This window comes from Procambarus clarkii, chromosome 89 (assembly GCF_040958095.1).
Source record: "Procambarus clarkii isolate CNS0578487 chromosome 89, FALCON_Pclarkii_2.0, whole genome shotgun sequence".
Taxonomy (NCBI): Eukaryota; Metazoa; Arthropoda; class Malacostraca; order Decapoda; family Cambaridae; genus Procambarus; species Procambarus clarkii.
In genome coordinates this window covers 11,062,185-11,079,868 of record NC_091238.1, presented here as the reverse complement: position 1 = coordinate 11,079,868, position 17,684 = coordinate 11,062,185, and the positions used below count along the sequence as shown (strand labels likewise).

General features: G+C 37.7%; 1 protein-coding gene across 1 annotated transcript; it reads right to left on the bottom strand.

Annotated features, from left to right (window-relative positions):
- Positions 1 to 1,591: 1,591 nt before the first annotated feature.
- On the bottom strand, positions 1,592 to 16,117 carry Rpn3 (regulatory particle non-ATPase 3). Its single transcript, XM_045767111.2, has 10 exons — positions 15,885 to 16,117; positions 12,580 to 12,804; positions 11,403 to 11,519; positions 9,222 to 9,342; positions 7,436 to 7,586; positions 5,468 to 5,668; positions 4,544 to 4,660; positions 3,024 to 3,212; positions 2,351 to 2,533; positions 1,592 to 1,893 (listed from the first exon to the last, which is right to left on the bottom strand). Exons 1-10 carry the CDS (start codon positions 16,000 to 16,002, stop codon positions 1,816 to 1,818), a joined length of 1,500 nt encoding a protein of 499 aa, XP_045623067.1. The 5' UTR covers positions 16,003 to 16,117; the 3' UTR covers positions 1,592 to 1,815.
- Between the last annotated feature and the right edge of the window lie 1,567 nt (positions 16,118 to 17,684).

Below are 17,684 nucleotides of genomic sequence, written 5' to 3'. Positions count from 1 at the left end.
TTCCTGCCTCTTTATTTTCTCGAGCTATGCATGTCTATTCTTAAAGGAATATGCTAGCCTTCTTCGTTGGCAATCTCATATATTTGAATCATAGTGGTTCTTCCTCCCAGTGAGGGGGCATCCTAACAGGCATTAATTCACGTGTTTGTTCAAGCATGTGGTGTTCTCCAAGAAAGCATATTGATCGATTTCGACACTTTCAGCAGTGTCTTTTTCCTCCTATAATTAGTGCAATATTCGGTGCTTTTTTGGCAATGCCTTTGTAGTAAGGTCTTTGACAGTCTAAATAGTAATATTAGCATTCAGTTTTGAACCTAAAAAAAAAATTCTTCTCATTCATTCGATGTTACGGTTGTTTTTGGTACTCCAAAAACTTTTGGCATTTTAATTTTGTATGTCTGAGTTTCTGTTTTACTTACTAACTTCCATTAGTAATTATTAGTTTACCTATCATCTTGTTTTAACTTCCCCTGTATATTGTTCAAACTAGAGGCATTCAAAAAATCCGAGATACATTACCCATTTAAAATGCCACACACATCTTCCATTACCGAGAAGATGGCCTCACTCTGGCTTACATGGGCCAGTCCTCTCTTTTTACCTGGTTAGATACAACTGAAGCATCTTTACAATTTGACTTTGGTTCCCTTGAATATACTTAGTAATTATTTTCTCTTATTTCATTAAATATTATCTCACCTTGAGGAGGGAAATGTGTTGCATTATTGTTTTAAATTATAATGGTCAGAAACTAGAAAAAGTACGGTGACCACCACCATAATTCATGCAGCGAGCTGTTTGGACTGTTTAAGTAGATTTATAGTGACCACCGAGCTTCAGAAATAATAAAGTAAACCATGACCAAATTTTCAGCACACACTGATCAGGAAAAGGACAATCCTCGATATCTAGTCCACAGAATAGCAGTTAGTGGAAAACGTTTCTTATCATGCTATGTGAAAATGGTAATAAGAGATTTGTCATTCTGAACCGACCTCTCCTAAAATCATTTCATAGGTCAATTATTTGTTTCTACAATCTTTAGCCCAGCCTTCTAATATTGTAGTATTCAATTCTTCCAAGGTGATGCCAAGAGCTTTCCCATGAGAGCATGATTGAGTAGATATATTTACAAACGGCAATAAAACCGTGTAGAAATAATTGGCGAATTGCAATTAGCCTCCAGCACAAGATTATGGGACACTATTTTTAATAAATCTATTAAGTAAGAGATGTGGCAAACCCCACTGCTATGTGGTGAATTCAGCCTTGCATCCCTTTGTTATACAAATGAGAGGGAAAGGGGGGTAAGGCATGGCTTGAAAACCCATCTTACAATAACAAAAAAATTTTGATGAAGCAAATTGGGCATCATTTTGTTTTATCAAATTTTATTTTTCCCTTTTTGAAGCTTGAAATGATGCATGAATGAAATCCAGCAAAATAACCAATTAAGCTATGACCTGTCTCTAATTTTGCCGAGTATGGATCCTTTATTGAGTGTTGTGTGTTTAATGTGAACCAAACATTCCCTCTAAATGGACAATATTTTTATTTAACAGTAAACAGGCTAGTATTTGTAAAAATGTAATTGAATTTTACCCTTTATTTGCACAAAAATTATCCTATGTATATGACACTGAATATAAATACACAAATATTTTAGTTTAACATATTAATTTATTACTAAACAAAATCAATTAGTAACTTCATTCTGATACAAAAGTTTCCGAAGAGTACTTCCACAAAAATGGTCTTCTATGAATGTTATACTTCAACAGTTTTTACCGAAATACTGCATGGTTTTTCTTAATTCTATGGAAAACCATCATCATCCTCCTCTGCCATTTCTTTTGCCAATTCTAGATCTTGTTGCTCTCTCTCTCGTCTCTCCTGGAAATATAAAATTAATTCATCAGTTTACAAATACAGTATAAAAATCTAATTACAAAAACAGTAACACAGACTTCGATAATAATAATCAAAGGTCATCGTATTTATCATCTTTTATTAACTATTTCTGGAGTGCTTCTTCCATAAGCCTCCAACTTCACATTAGCCCACTAAAACTTGTGCCATGAAAATTAGCTAAGTTCTTACTTTTTTATTCATTATTGTAATTCATTCTTGTGATAATTTAAATTATTCCCAACAACTTGCCAGAAACACTTATTCTATCTGCTTGATTTTTCAATCTCTATTTTCTGTTTGAAATTGTGGCTGGCAACTTTATTTTACATACATAAATATTTTAATCATACAGAAATGAATGCAGAGACATTGCAATTTATTAAACACAATATATGCTCCAATACTCCCTTTAGATGCAGTAGATTCAAATAATTCTCACCTCGGCACTCTCTAAGTCCTTGTTATATGATTTTGGTGGATAGCGCATTGCCTTCACAGACTGGTTATGAATATCCAAGCAGAAGGAGATGCGCTGATGATACACCGACTGTGGCTCACGTGTACAGTATACATCCACAGTTTCCTTACTCTGCATGTAGCCGTGCTCATGATCAATCACAGCCTAGAATGAAAGCTGATATTAGCCTCCTGTTACCAACAGCTAATACATCAAGCAGTGAAATATGTATATGGCAAAATATGTCTACACACGTATATCCAGCTGAACGCTGCCCTATGGTTTGTTATAGTGCTCAATGTACAGGGGACAATTTAGAAAATATATATGCACAAGTGAAAAATACAGAATTAGAGCAGCTGAAATGGACAAGTTGATAAGCAAGAGTAGTGTATGGTGAATAGAGTAAAGAAGTCATGGACAGATGTGGAGTACAAAAGTTAATACACTACAAGATCAATACACTCTAAAAGTGTCATCACTTTCCAGGTTTTTTAAATGTACGTCTATTGGTCAATGGATAGACATGCTATTTGACACACATCTCTCGCTTATACTGCACTTACTAACTTGTATGTTTATTCAGGTCTTTACTTTTAACCAGAAAAACTGTATACTGCAAGACATACAGGATTTTTGGACAACTACTGCTTACCTCGATTACTCCATCTCTAATTGCTTTGGCTACGATGAATTCTGCATCTTCTCGTGACCCAAGGGTAAGCTTAGAAGCTACATCTGCCAGAGATATACGTGAATATGACAAGGATATAGCTCTAAGTCCGGTCTTAATCACATTGTGGCGTAAACGAAGAATCAGCATAAATGTGTGATCATGCTGGAACTGAAAAACAGAAATATTAATAATTTAATGCAAAAATCAAAAATACTTATTCAATAAACTAACCTGAATGTTTAACACATATATGCAATCAAAACCCTAATCAGAATAATCAATCCTTTCAAATAGCCTATATATCAAACAGCAGGTCCAGAAAAGCTACATTCACTCACAAGCTCACCCTTGATTTTCATTGTATTGAAAAATGTGGAATTGGTGTCAAGCACTTGTTACCAAGTTGCAACGTGTGCATGCTAAATATTTGTTATCCTGGTTCAACATGGATTACCATATGACTTGCTGGTCTAACATATTTGCTGCATGACTGGATGCCATACACAACATTCCTGATATTTAAACAAACCTTCTGGAATACAGGTATATCTTATATCATTGCACATCTCAAGTATGCAAAGTGCATAATGCACTGTATTAGTGGCTGTAAAGTAGAGAATGCAATAAATATTAATAATCAAATAAATATTTTATTACGTAGAAAAACTGAACATAGGGAGGTCTCTGGAACAAAAATATTTGTCCCAAATACAGGTCGGACGCGAGTGTCTTGCAGGTCAGCATTCAATCCTATTCCACATCTAGTTTCAACTTTACACACATTTTTCAGGAATGCAACCCTCACATAAATGAAGGGCTTCCTGTAAGTTTATCAAAATGATCAATCTAAATATAGTTACATGTTTATTTGTGTGCGCATGTAAGCATAATTATGAACTTTTCCTGCAATGCTGTTTAATGGTGTTTCTATTGTTAATTCAGCCCATCCTCCTAAGGGTGCCAGTCAAAAAAAAAAAAAAAAAAAAAACTCACGCTAAAATGCCATACCCTAACCTACCAGAGGACCCAAAACAGAAACAGGACAGTACACTACCAATTTTGCAGGCCACTACCATCCTCTAATATGACAATTTTTGGCCTTACATAGTGTACATCAAAATGTGACGTTCTATTAGGACGGGTTGGTCACTTAAGGGTCTTGAGCCCTAAGTGACCATCACTCTACTGTCCAGTCCACTTGCACTGGAGAGTAAAGCAATGGCCTTACTTCTTGCAGGTCGGAATTCAATCCCCGACTGTCCAAGTGGTTGGGCACCATTCCTCTCCTCTGCCCTAGAGGCTTTTGGAGCAGAGCCTCCTCTGCTCCAAAATCCTTATCCTTTCCAAGTGCTATGTAGCTATAATGGCTTAGTGCTTTCTAATGATAATTACCTTATCTTAAGAGTCTGTAAAGCACACGGGATGAGACAAATGAATGTCAATATATTCCTAGTTCTGCATTGGTTATTACTAAGGATTGTGAGACAGTTTCAACTCACCTTACTCTTGTACTCGTTAAGAGTATTGGTGAAGTGCACCAGGTTTCCGAGCCTAACAGTCTGAGTCAGCTGCAGATATGGAGCCAGAGCTTTCCGCATAATAGCTTGCCGGAAAATCTGAGGATTAAAATGTTTTGGTGATTAACTTAATTTTTAAACAAAATACAGTACACAAAATCTCAAACATTATGAAATATTCAAAATAATCATATTTACCAATGTCAAATTCATAAAACAAGATAATTATTATTACAAAACCTGCGTAGCTAAATATTTGTCTACTTCACCTGAATTTATTATGCTAAATTATGCTAAATGCTAAATAAAATGGTTTATAAAAGCCAGTATTATCAAATTTACATACAACATCCAATTCATCAATATACAGCACAGGATGTCCACAAATTATTCACCCCCATTATAAGCCTTAACCCTTAAAATGGTCAGTTATTATCAAGGATCTTGGGAACGCCATTACATACATACTACATAGATGTATCATAGCCATATACTGTACTGTATAAATTTAGATAAAAACTTGGCAATAACAAAAGTTGGCAAATGACACTGGAAATTCTGAAAACTGTACAACAAAGCTTCACGTCAGTTTAATATTCTGTTTCTGTACACACTGCAGTGTGTCATTAGTCTTAGCATCAGTAGTCAACTACTTTGGGTAAAGGAGAAACAGTACTAACAAGTTCCCTAAAACTAAAGGCAAAAAAGTTAGGAACACCAAATATGCCAAACTATAAATAAATGCACACATATGAAAGATATTAAAAAGAAACAAAGCAAATATAAATGTAGAATGTGTTTCCCATGATTGCATGCATATTTGTGTGCAAGATGACTGGTAAAATTCAAAGTTTAAATTGTCAGTTACGGATGTCCCATACAAGTGATTGTTAAAACATACTGTACCTGTCTTTCAGGGATGTCACCCAGGAGTAGTTCCACCACAACTGCCAATTTCTGTACAGACTGTCTGAAGCCCACAGCTGTTTGCTGTGGAGCTTTACGCAGAGCTTGAATCAGGTGTTTGTGGGCTTCCGAGTACTCCAGTTGTATTCCCTTGATGCGTCCCATATAATAATGGTAGCGTGCTACTTCATTATTGTTTGCCTGCAATAAATAATAAAGAAACAACATTTCAACCACACCACCAATTTTCATTATCCATTTCCCACATTCATGTTGTGGCAAGATAACACAAGTTTTTTATTTAATATTTAAGTCAGTTTAACAGACAAATAATCTGTCCATCTCTATTGTAGCAAAAGCCTCAGGAAGCATTATTTTAGCACATCTGTAGGCTGCTCTATACCCCCTCAAATACCATAAGCTCCATTTTCTCTCTACATGATGTTGGTTACCTGTTTATCATTCTAACCTCATGCACTTAAGACATATTTTTTATATCTTTCAAACAGGTATACAGTACCCACCAATTATCCTATCAAGATACACACCACAAATTTTTCCTTGACCCATTATTACCCCTGCATATCATAAACCTGCCACTTATTTCCCATATACTTCTCCATTACAGTCTCCTCCCCCACCAACTTGCACCATACAAATGTTTGGCTCCAATTACTTTACACAGCAATTATTAAACTTTCTTCTTTCTGAATTATAGTCCTTCCCTACACTTCCTGTATAGGTACTTGGAAGCCAAATTTCACTTATATACAATACCCTTGTCTTTGTACATGATTCTCTGCTGCTGCTTATTCACATGGCTTCCTTCCCTATTCTTAAGCTATGTAGGCATATAAAGTGCAACCAATTTGTATTAATACCCTCTTTGTTTCACAAACTTGGATCATATACTCTACACCTAGGTGAAAAAGTATTTTGGATTTTTTATTATCTCTTATATGGCTTTTCTGTCCCATTTGCCTTTCTTAAGTCTGATACAGTCACTTTAGCTCCTGCACTACAAATTTGGAGGTATTGAGCTAGTACCCAATCCAATTTTTATGTAACTGGCATACAGTCTGGTGTAATGGAGTTCTTCACCAAACTTTTCAGCATATGGTTCATTGCCAAGGCATGCATCTGGGTTGACCCTAATTGCAGGTTCAATCCTACCATCCACGAGACGCTGATTTTTCTCTGGCCTCTTTCCACGAACCAAAGTGGTGCTCGTCTGAGTTCAGTCTCTACTATGGTAAACTTTGTACAGTAATGCTTTTTCTTTTGAGTATCTTCATTTCAGTTGTATGTTCACTGTGGGATATAGTTGGCTAGGTTAGCAACCAAAGGAATCAAAGTCAGAGATAAAGAGCGAGTGAAATGAAATGCTCATTTCAGGTCTGGTCTAACATTCCTGCCATCCTGGGTGGCCTGGGACCTATGTGAGGGCTACCAGCTCCCGGTTGACTTGGGCTGCTACCTGGCCACAACTAGTGTAGCAGTTAGTACTAATCAGTAGTTAGCAGAGCAATAATTAAATTACCATACAATTCCAATGACTGCTTGCAGAGGGTGTCAAGTGCATTGTCCTGCATGTGTCATACAGCAGTGGTTACACACACACACACACATGCTGACAGTTGAGAGGCGGGACCAAAGAGCCAGAGCTCAACCCCCGCAAGCACAATAGGTGAGTACACACACAAACACACACACTAGCCAAAGCTCAACACCTGCAAGCACAACTAGGTGAGTACACTCCAATGTTCCCTCACAATAATACTTGACAAAACCATTGAAAAAGTTACTTGCCACTATGGCAGAAAAGTCGACTAGAGCCTAGAGTGGGAAATACAATAGTGTCCTGGGTCGACCCCTAGGATCTGGGAGAACAACTTGGAAAATTTAATTTAAATCAATGCCATATTTTCTTCCCTAATAGAAAAGTGAATTCAAAACTACTTTACTAACCTGCTGAGGAAATTCTAGTTTAACAATCAGCTTTTGAGCCTGATCATAGAGAGAATAGTGTAGGTAGTTACGCAGCAGACAATTGATGAGCACGGCTTGTCCCTCATGGTCTTTACGAAGTGTTGCTTGGCACAGTCGCTGATGCAAAAATCTGAAATGATCATAAAACATTTCATGTTATCTTCTCGAGGTTATCTTGAGATGATTTCGGGGCTTAGCGTCCCTGCAGCCCTGTCCTCGATCAGGCCTCCTTTTTGTTACACACCTCGAGGAAGCAGCCCATAGCAGCAACTCCCAGGTAGCTATTTACTGCTAGGTAACAGGAGCATCAGGGTGAAAGAAACTCTGCCCATTTGTTTCCACGTCCACTGGGGATCGAACCCGGAAACTCAGTACTAGGAATCTGAAGCACTGTCCACTCAGCTGTCAGGCCCCCACGTCTTGTAATTTTAAATCATCCATTGTCTCTGTAATGGTCATGTTAAGGCATGATGGTTACTATTCATTCAACCAGGATACGGCTGCTGGGTATCAACTGATTGTTGTTGAGGCAATAACTGATCACTTGCACTAAAAAACTTCTTAAGCTTGTAACTTTGAATAAACTACCCTGAAAAATACTTGGACATCTTCAAATATACCGTATAATTATAGTACGTGTCAATATGGAATACTGTATATAAAAATATATATTAAATATGTAACCATTAAGAGGCACACATTTTACAGAAATTGGTAAATTTTTTCAGATGTAAGATTTAAAAGGACTAATGTATCAAGTGGATTTATGGATATCTATCCATATATAGATATCCATTTATCTATACATGGATAGATACTTTCTAGTGTGACATGAGTTTTTTTTTTTTTACCAGATACTTTTGCAATGATTGCCAAAGCTCCAGCCATTGGCCAGCAAATAATCTTAATTGTATTGAAAAACACCAAAGCATAATAATGCACCATGCCGCCTGCCATATAGATATACCATTTTTTTTTGCTTTGTGGCTTCCAAGATACAAGCCAGTCAACACACACACACAATATTGTTGTCATGAGCAAACACAGTTGCCAGTTAGAGGATGGTGATGCAAAAAGTGTGCTGATGACCATTTTTCATCTTATATAAGCCTAAAATAACTCAATGTACAGTAGTGTATTAACAGTGGGAAGCTCAACCACAAACCCCCTCCCATCCCATCCATTCACATCTCATCTCCAGGAATAACTTAACTAATAGGAAATACAACTTAAGAATGAGTGATGTATATAATGCTATACAGTAGCAGGTATACAGGGAAAAATTAAACAATCATTAGCAGAGAAAATAGGGAGAGTCCCAAATGGATATATTAAATTATGAATGAACTATTGTCACAAAAAGATGGCTTACTGACAAGCATTTTAAATCAGAGCTATGAAACAGGAGTTGAGTGTTCAGAGTAATTTTGATCCAGGACAGTCCCAAAATCTGCTGACGTTAAATACCGAGTGTTCAAATTTTTCTATAACTAGGATATAATTAGTTTATTTTAATTCTCCTTAAACAATCTTATCTTAATTTTTTATTTAATAAATGCCTACAAACGTAAGTTTGATTTACACTGCTGTAGACCTGTTTGGACCAGCCACTCTTGTAAATATTTATGCAAGTTATTACAAATAAAGTTCCTAATTCTAATTCTTATTCTGTAAAGTCATTTGTAAAATACATTTGGATATGTCACTAAAAAATAATTGATTCAGTTAATTAGTATTTACTAAATGTGCTGTATACTAAACTCACCCTCTAATTTCATCCAATCTTTTATTAACTTCATAGACTTGCGAGTGATAAAAGTAACAGCGAGCAGCCAAGAGGTCAAGGGTGCGACGGTTCACTGAAGTCACTTTAGTCATCAGCAAATCTGTAATACACAATATCTGTGTAAAACTTTAGAATTAAAATGGCAGGTGTACCCCACAAAAACTTAAAAATATATTTTATATACTGTATATGAAATACCTATGTATATCAAACTAGGAAAGACCCCAATGATAAAAATAACCACTGGCAAGAAGAACAGTGTCTGTTTAATAATTATGAATATTGATGCATTAAAAATTTGATGAAGCTGAAGATAAATCTTGATAATGCTGCACATCACCCTCATCCAAGAAAGATGCACATTGCATCCTCGGGTCAGAAAAGCTTGCAAACAACTAGACTGGGGTAGACTGCAGGCTGGCTGACCTTGATACTGTAAATAACCTGAAATAACTGGGCCCCTAGAACAAGGAAAACTTGGGGAAAACAAGTCAACAAACAACATCTCCACCTTCACCACTAGCAGCACAGAGATGATAACCCCTTCGGAAGCCAGCACTCATTCTTAACCAGAAAAAGACGATGACTGCAAACAAAGAAAATGAGTACCAGAACCCAAAAGAGCAAAAGCCCTGGTTTCTGGAGGAAAGCATGAGGTTCCCCCTATAAATGGAAATGACAGCCCACAAAATGTCTTGTAAAAACAATTCCAGACTAAAGGGGTGACAGAAAACAGCAGAGAAAAAATATAAAAACCTCATCCAGAGACTCGGAAGGCTCAGAAAGAACATGAGCACGTCGAAGATCAAAATACTTCCTAGACAACTTGCCAAACAGCACTAACAAATCCTTGATGCTGAATACAAATGACAGCGACTCTGCCAAGGCCAAAAAATACACGGCAAAAGTATTCAGCATGATAAGCCAATCTACAAACAACCAAGGAATAACAAAAGAACCACCAGAACAAACCAAGAAGTAACAAAGAATCGGAAAGAGGTGGAAGGAGTGCCATGCACACTAATACTAGTACTATCACCAAAATGAAAGCTGCATGTGAGACACGATCAGATTGGCCACCTGTGGATCATACAATGAATGGTACAGGGAAGTTAAAACTCTAGATGAGTAGATCAGAAAAGTTTTGAACTGAGGAGCATCTCCAGGCCAATTGGCTGAAAGAGGCGAGCCACAGAAAACTGTGGGTTCAGACAATGAGCCCAAAGTGCAGGAAATCGCATTTTGTTATCCAAAAGAGAGCCAGTAGGAGAATCCTGCTAAACAGTGTCTCCATTCTGAAAAGAACCTGAAGCAACAACTGAACCACCAAGAGGAGACAGGGAAATTCCCATAGACTTCAATCCATTTGAAAGGCATAATCGGATAACAATTTAAAAATTAGTAAAAATTCTATTTATTGTCCGAATACAGCCACTTAACAAGGAACAGTTTGACACCAGTTTGACACCAGTGCAAAGAGGTCCTTCTCGGGGCAACAGAACATACCACAAAGCCAATAGAAGGAATGCATTGTCAGATGTGTCGCCAAGCATTACAACATATGTAGCATATTTCATAGTAGTGAAACAAGGTAACCTCTATTCTGCACATAATTCTGTTTTTATGTTGGTATGAAGGGTCTAAGCCTGATACTAGAACCAGTTATTCAACACAATATTTGCCACAGTTCACATTCTGCAAATTGTATAGTCATGAATGTCAAAGGTGACTCACCAGAGAGTGCACGAGAGAGTGTGTGTGTGAGCAGTCATTTTTGTGTTTAATTTTTCTCACATAACCAGTATCAAGAGCAAAGACAAATCGTCTCCTTTCAGTTGACAATGAAAACCGTATGGGTTTATCTAAAGTACAACCCGAATTATTTCAAGGGTACAAAGGATTAAAAAAGCGGCACTATACAATTGAAAAACTTGCACAACTATGTCCTGTTACATATTTAAAAATTCTTCGTGATAAATTTAACCAAATATTTTAGGAACATATGAAGTCAGAATCATCTAGTAATGAAGATGAAATACAAATCATCCATGAATCACAATTTAGATGTAAAATGAAAATGATACAGTAATAAAGAGTATAAAATTTACTTCATACACTATTATACACAACCTCGCATCATCCTCTATCAATGCTACTTACCAGAGCACTTGATAGCATCTTCGTTGTTATTAACATCCAGAAGTCTAAGTAGTACAAGAAGATGAATGTAAACATCCACCTCGAGCAACAGCTGACCACGCTGACGTACCACAGGACCTACAAACATTATTAATATTAATTATTTTTATCAGCTGTGTACATAAATTTAAAAACTAAATTTAATGTGACAGGATCCCTTCCTCCGCTGCTTTTACTCACACCCATGTAAGTCAAAAGAATTTCATGACCCATTATAATCTCGTACTGTTAACATTTTCGCTGCCTAATGCCGCATATTCTGTCATACAACCAAGATACGGAGTATGCGGGATGACAGTGTCAATAATTTAAAAATTTGTAAAAATTCTATTTATTGTCCGAATACAGTACTATGGGACTTGTTTTAAAATGTGTGCCAACTTATTCCCATTCTCTGTATACCTCACGTGGCATTTTAACCCCGCCATGTGGTCCCCCACCTAGGCTGGAAGCTCACCGTTCTCATGACCTCACTCATGACAGCTGCGGCCTCCCCTCGAGTCAAAAAGTTTCCCCATTCTGGTTATTTTCTCTCAGGTATTTGTTGTTACCGGCTTTATATACGCTGCAAATTGACTTCCAGATGGATACTGATCAAGAACAGAGCAAATCCATGACGAAAGCATTGAAAGAAAAGTTATCGAGTTATGTTGAAAGTATAGAAAAGCGAGATTTGTGTTCTTGTATGCAAATATCCCTTTGCAGCATTCTAAGGCAAAAAATTTGATACCAAACTGAAGAACATAGCACATAAATTGAGGTGAAAAAGCTGAAAAGATAATAAACATTGGAGTGGTGTGCTCTCAGGCAATGCTCGGGCTACCTTACAGTGAGTGGCGGGTCTAAAGTACAGTACAGTATAGGAAAGTGAGACCAGTATCTTTTTATGTGCACATATTCCTTTAGAACATTCTATTGCGAACAATTTGATACAGAGTACCAAATTGAACGACATAGCACGAAAACTGAGGGCAGAAAGCTAAAAAGAGTATAAACATTTGTGGGTGGTGGGGAGTTCACATGCACCGCTTGGTACGCAGCAGGTCGCAAAAATATTCCTTAATTATTTAAAATGTTGAAGCTTGCCTTGATAAACAGTATCCAAGTCCATAGGCTTATCAATAATGTTACAACTTGCCTTGAGGAACAGTATCTAAATCCATGGGTTCTTCAATGAACTGCAAGATGGTCTCGCGCTCCTGCTTGCTTTCTGGACGACCATAATATACAGCAACCAAGCGTCGCAGCACATTTGGTGTCAATTTCCGTCTTGTGGCAGGTAATGCACGAAGAACACGTAGAACAAAGCGAGGCTCTTTGCTGACAATACTGCGTTCAACTAAGCGGATTTGCTCTTTCAAATCTGAAAACGAAATATTTATTAAGGGGCAATGAGAATTGCAATGCAAAAATTACTTTAAAACTACTGTATTGTACCATAATCAATGACACAATTATGTTAATTGATTCAGTAATTGCTATCGCATAATGTACAGAACAATATTTGAACTTTTGTAAACTAGGAAAACTTTATTTGTACAACCATTTATGAATAAAGTATATTCATAAATGGTTGTACATCCGATCTCTCGATCGTCGTTGCCTCTCAATCAACAACAAAAGGCAAGACTCTTCAAATCCAAGAAATGTAATAAAGCATTCAGATACAAAGAGAGCTCGTAACGAGAATGAACTGGACTTATAATAAAGGTATCCTTAGGCTACTCAGTTGAATAAGAAAACAAAACCCCTTCTTAAAAGTTCCTGTAAAGCCAAATGATAAAATATAATACCTGTACCTGTAGTTTTCAGCATGAATCTCCTGTTAAATAGACAAGTGAGCAGAGAAATGACAGTCCCCTTTGAGAGAAAGGGACAATCAACTAGACAATGCTGCACAACATCCACACCACGTCATATTTGTCTGGAATCTCTCCGAGGAATAGACTCGGTCACACACCTCGTGCACAGTATTCATAAAACACAACTGGGGGAGTACAAAATTTGTATATACTATATTTTGTTGGGATGGGATGGGCTTGTTTAAAGAATTGTTTTAGCTCGGTCAAGCACTAAGTAGCTCTTATTAACCACCGTGCTGCACTGAGTTTATTGTGAAATTCCCCCGGTGTGCATGAAATAAAGTGTTCCCAAAAATTTTTTTTTTCTTTGTAAAATGATAAATTCCCTTCCCTGAACATGTCTGTGAACAAGGTGTGCTGTGACGTCATCAGGGCCTGGTCGCCCGTGCGTGACTCGCCCAGATACGGTCGCAACTGTCATTCAAGCACTGGATGTTGCCACAAATATATTTTAAATTATTTGTTTTATGTATTTCCATTGGGGTTTTATTTGTTTTTTTATCGTATATGATGCACATTTGTATCCTTTACAATATGTATACAGTAGAACGTTCATAATGTTCCATGGAACTGTGATACATGTGTCAGTAATGTGTCCACAATAAATGTTTATTGTCGCAATATTACTTGTTAAAAATTCACTAAAAGTACAATATGTACAGCTTCACACACTATTTACACAGTAATTCACTGTATTACACACTCAGTACTTTGGAAGTGAGTAATAATCAATGAAGTAGTCCATGGTACACAGCACGACTTTGCTCTCAGTGCACCTGGTACAAATAAATTTTTGCTTCCTATTTCTTCATTCTGTGTGCTTGCAAATAATGCACTCACGTACACCCTTGGCTTTAGTACTTGTAGGTTGTATGTAGCCAAGCTTGTAAAGCATAAGGAAGTATTGAAAAGATTATAGAAAGATCAATTTGTAAGGTAGTCTTGAAAAGATCGCTTTGTATGGTCCCACACAGGAGGAGATTCAGCTTGCCACAGAGTGTCTGTCAGTCAGGAAGAGATTCAGGTATTCTTGAAAATATCTATGGAAAACACCACCATGGAAGCCGCTAACACTGTTCACCTATGCTACTTGTATCAGATGCATCATCACTGAATGCAGAAAATGATTCATCATGTATCATCTAAATAAATTGGAGATAGCATAGGATTGCAGGGTGACGCTCAGAGCTACAACTGGATACGCTCTCTGTATCGTCCTCATAGGTGTTGTATCACTTACATCCGACCTTTGTGTTAGGTCCTTATTGCGCCTAGCTTCACCAATATTATGACCATTATGTTCTTAAAAAATAAGGTTTGAATTTCACCGACAGAGCGTTGTCTTTCAACACCACGTTGGACAGGTGTTTGGGAGCCAGAGGCGCGAGCGCCACCCATGGTTGCTCACTCAGTACTAACCCAGCCAGCAGCCCTAGAGCATTCTGGGATTTTTTTCCAAGATGGCTGCCTCTCACTGGAGGTCCTATGAGTCCATTTCGTACACAACCAATCTCTCACACATTTAGAATAGGTATGGAAAAATCAAAGTGTTTTCTCGGTTGGTGCAGTTTCCCGCCGACCGAGAATACTCGGCTGGCACAGTTAAGTGGTTAAGCTCCCCACTTGCTGCAGCTGCTGCGCCACTCAAGACCATCAGCAATTTCCGAGGTACTTGCAGATGGGCAACGCTTTATGGGCCTGTATCAAACATATCCAAAAATATTAAACTTGGCAAATGGTCGGGGAACAACAAAGGTCCCAGGTTTCATTCCGAGGTGGGGCAGTCCGTTTGGATGTTTAAATTCACCTGGTGCCTCTGTTCACTTAGGAGTAAATAGGAACAGTACTTGAAGGCTATTTGCATTTGCATGCAAATGCAAATAAAAGGAGCCAATCTATGGAAGTCTCTCCCTATTGAATTAAAACTTCTCCAACCAATGCTTTATTTAAAAGTAAAACCAAAAAGTTCCTAATTGCATCTTCATAGTTTCCTATCTTGTACTCACCTAATTCACCTAGTTGTGCTTGCGGGGGTTGAGCTCTAGCTCTTTTGTCCCACCTCTCAACTGTCAATCAACTGGTGTACAGGTTCCTGAGCCTACTGGGCTCTATCATATCTACATTTGAAACTGTGTATGGAGTCAGCCTCCACCACATCACTGCCTAATGCATTCCATCTGTTAACTACTCTGACACTGAAACATTTCTTTCAAAAGTCCCTGTTAGTGCTTCAATCTCAGTACTACCCACTCACCCAAATTTAGTATTCAAGACGTGCAACATCACCAGTACAATCAATAATATAAATGTATATTGAAGTTATTATGTTGTAATCAAATAATTACAATATACCTATTATACTCTCACTTTCTAACAGTTAGATTAATTACGGACCTGCCTGAAACTCTGCGCTTGTTAGTAGCTTTGCAAGAATGTAAGAACACCAATATTATGTACTCATGCAACCCAATGTACCTTCTTGTATGTATATATGTATTTACGTATGTATAAATACATACATACATATACATTGTGGCAACAGATCCCAGACCACGGGCCTCTACAATCACCTCGTCCTCACCTTCCAGAGTCAGCGTATCTGGGTCCTTTTTCTCCCCTTCAGTGTCTTTATCTTTCTCCTTGACGTCCTTGTCCTTGTCCTTGTCGGCGGTAGACACGTCCATAGCCTCGACCGTCATGGTGGTGGTGGTGGAGTCTCTTGGGCTCCGCCGCTGACCGCTCTGGTGACAACAACACCGCCCTTGGACCCTCGACTTCCAACCTCCTCCCTCTCACGCACCTTCTCTCTCTCTCATATTTGATGTTAGTCTTTACACAGTATTCAAAATATATATAATAAGCAACTAGAATTATATTTATTATATTTCACAATGTGCAGTTTTTTAATTCAGTATATTTCTTGTTGATAAACGGTATCATCATATAATAATAATGGTCAAATATGTATCATATAATGCTGCTTATATTGTACAACTGATCGAATCGATTTATATAAAAATAATCTGCAACAAATTTGTACTAATACTCAATTTCATCACAAAATATATGTCGTATAAATTAATACGAAGTCGAAGAAACATGTTTGGTTTAGTTCATATATTATGCGGCTCAGTAATACTTTATTTACCTGATTTGGTTTGACTAACTTACATAAATAAACTGTGTCGTCATCGCCTCTAAATCAACAACATAAACTGTGGCGTTGAGTCCCCGAGCTCATTATGTGCCTCTGTAACCTTTTCCACTACCGCCCACAGGATGGGTATGGGGTGCATAATGAACTACAAGGATGTGTTGGTGCCAGTAGACCATTATGATGATGCCGCTACTATGGCGCCACTTACACACTCTAATGCTATATAACCTTCCCGGCTTGATGCCTTCTTTTGATAATTACTTACGTACACACTCTTGCCTAATATCAATGACTAGAGTTTGCCGGCAGTCAAGCCAACTCCCTTTTCTCATGAGATAAAGGATATTAGATGAACTCATAGCTTGATTGATTGATAAAGATTAAGCCACCCAAAAGGTGGCACGGGCATGAATAGCCCATAAGTGGTGGCCCTTTTGAGCCAGTATCAATAGATGATACTAGAGATCTGTACAAGAATGTAACCACTCTTGTATATATCTCAAAAAAAAAAAAAAAAAAAATCTGTGGAGGTGCGACTGCACCCTGCGTGACGGGAGATGTCTCCCGTGACATCATAGTTGCTTGCTCTTGATCTATAGTCTGTATTCCTTCATACACAACACGGGAAAAAGTACATTGCTGTATTCACCTAGTTGTGCTTGCGGGGGTTGAGCTCTGGCTCTAAGGTCCCACCTCTCAACTGTATAACTTTAATATTTAATTCATTCAGATATTATCTATCCATATCTCAACTATGGTATTTGTGCTTGGGGCTCTACTACCCAAAATCACTTACGTCCTCTAATTACTCAACACAAAGCTGCTATTAGGACAATATCCAATTCTGGCCCCAGACATCACTCGGTACCCCTACTTAAATCTCTGAATATGTTAGACATTAAGTCACTGCACATTCTCTCATGTGTATTATACATATATAAAACGCTAAACTATAATGCCAATCCTGATCTCAAAAGCTTCATAGAAGGTTGTATCAGAACCCATGAGCATCACACCAGAAATAAATACAGTTTTGATATTCCTAGAGTACGACTTAATCAAACTAGAAATGCTCTACAAATCAAGGGGCCCAGAATGTGGAATGACCTTCCCAACCATGTTAAAGACTGTACCTCTCTCAACCAGTTTAAGTTAAAAGCGAAGCTATACCTAATAAATTCCCTGTAACCTACCTTACCCTTCTATTGTCAACCAATGTCTGTT

Excerpts from the sequence above, each read along its gene's own strand:
- Rpn3 (XM_045767111.2), bottom strand. The coding sequence starts at position 16,002 with ATGACGGTCGAGGCTATGGACGTGTCTACCGCCGACAAGGACAAGGAC. Across the intron at positions 7,587-9,221 it reads AGATTGGATGAAATTAGAGG|ATTTTTGCATCAGCGACTGT; the intron begins GTGAGTTTAGTA and ends TGATCATTTCAG. Across the intron at positions 2,534-3,023 it reads TTAGAGATGGAGTAATCGAG|GCTGTGATTGATCATGAGCA; the intron begins GTAAGCAGTAGT and ends CTTTCATTCTAG.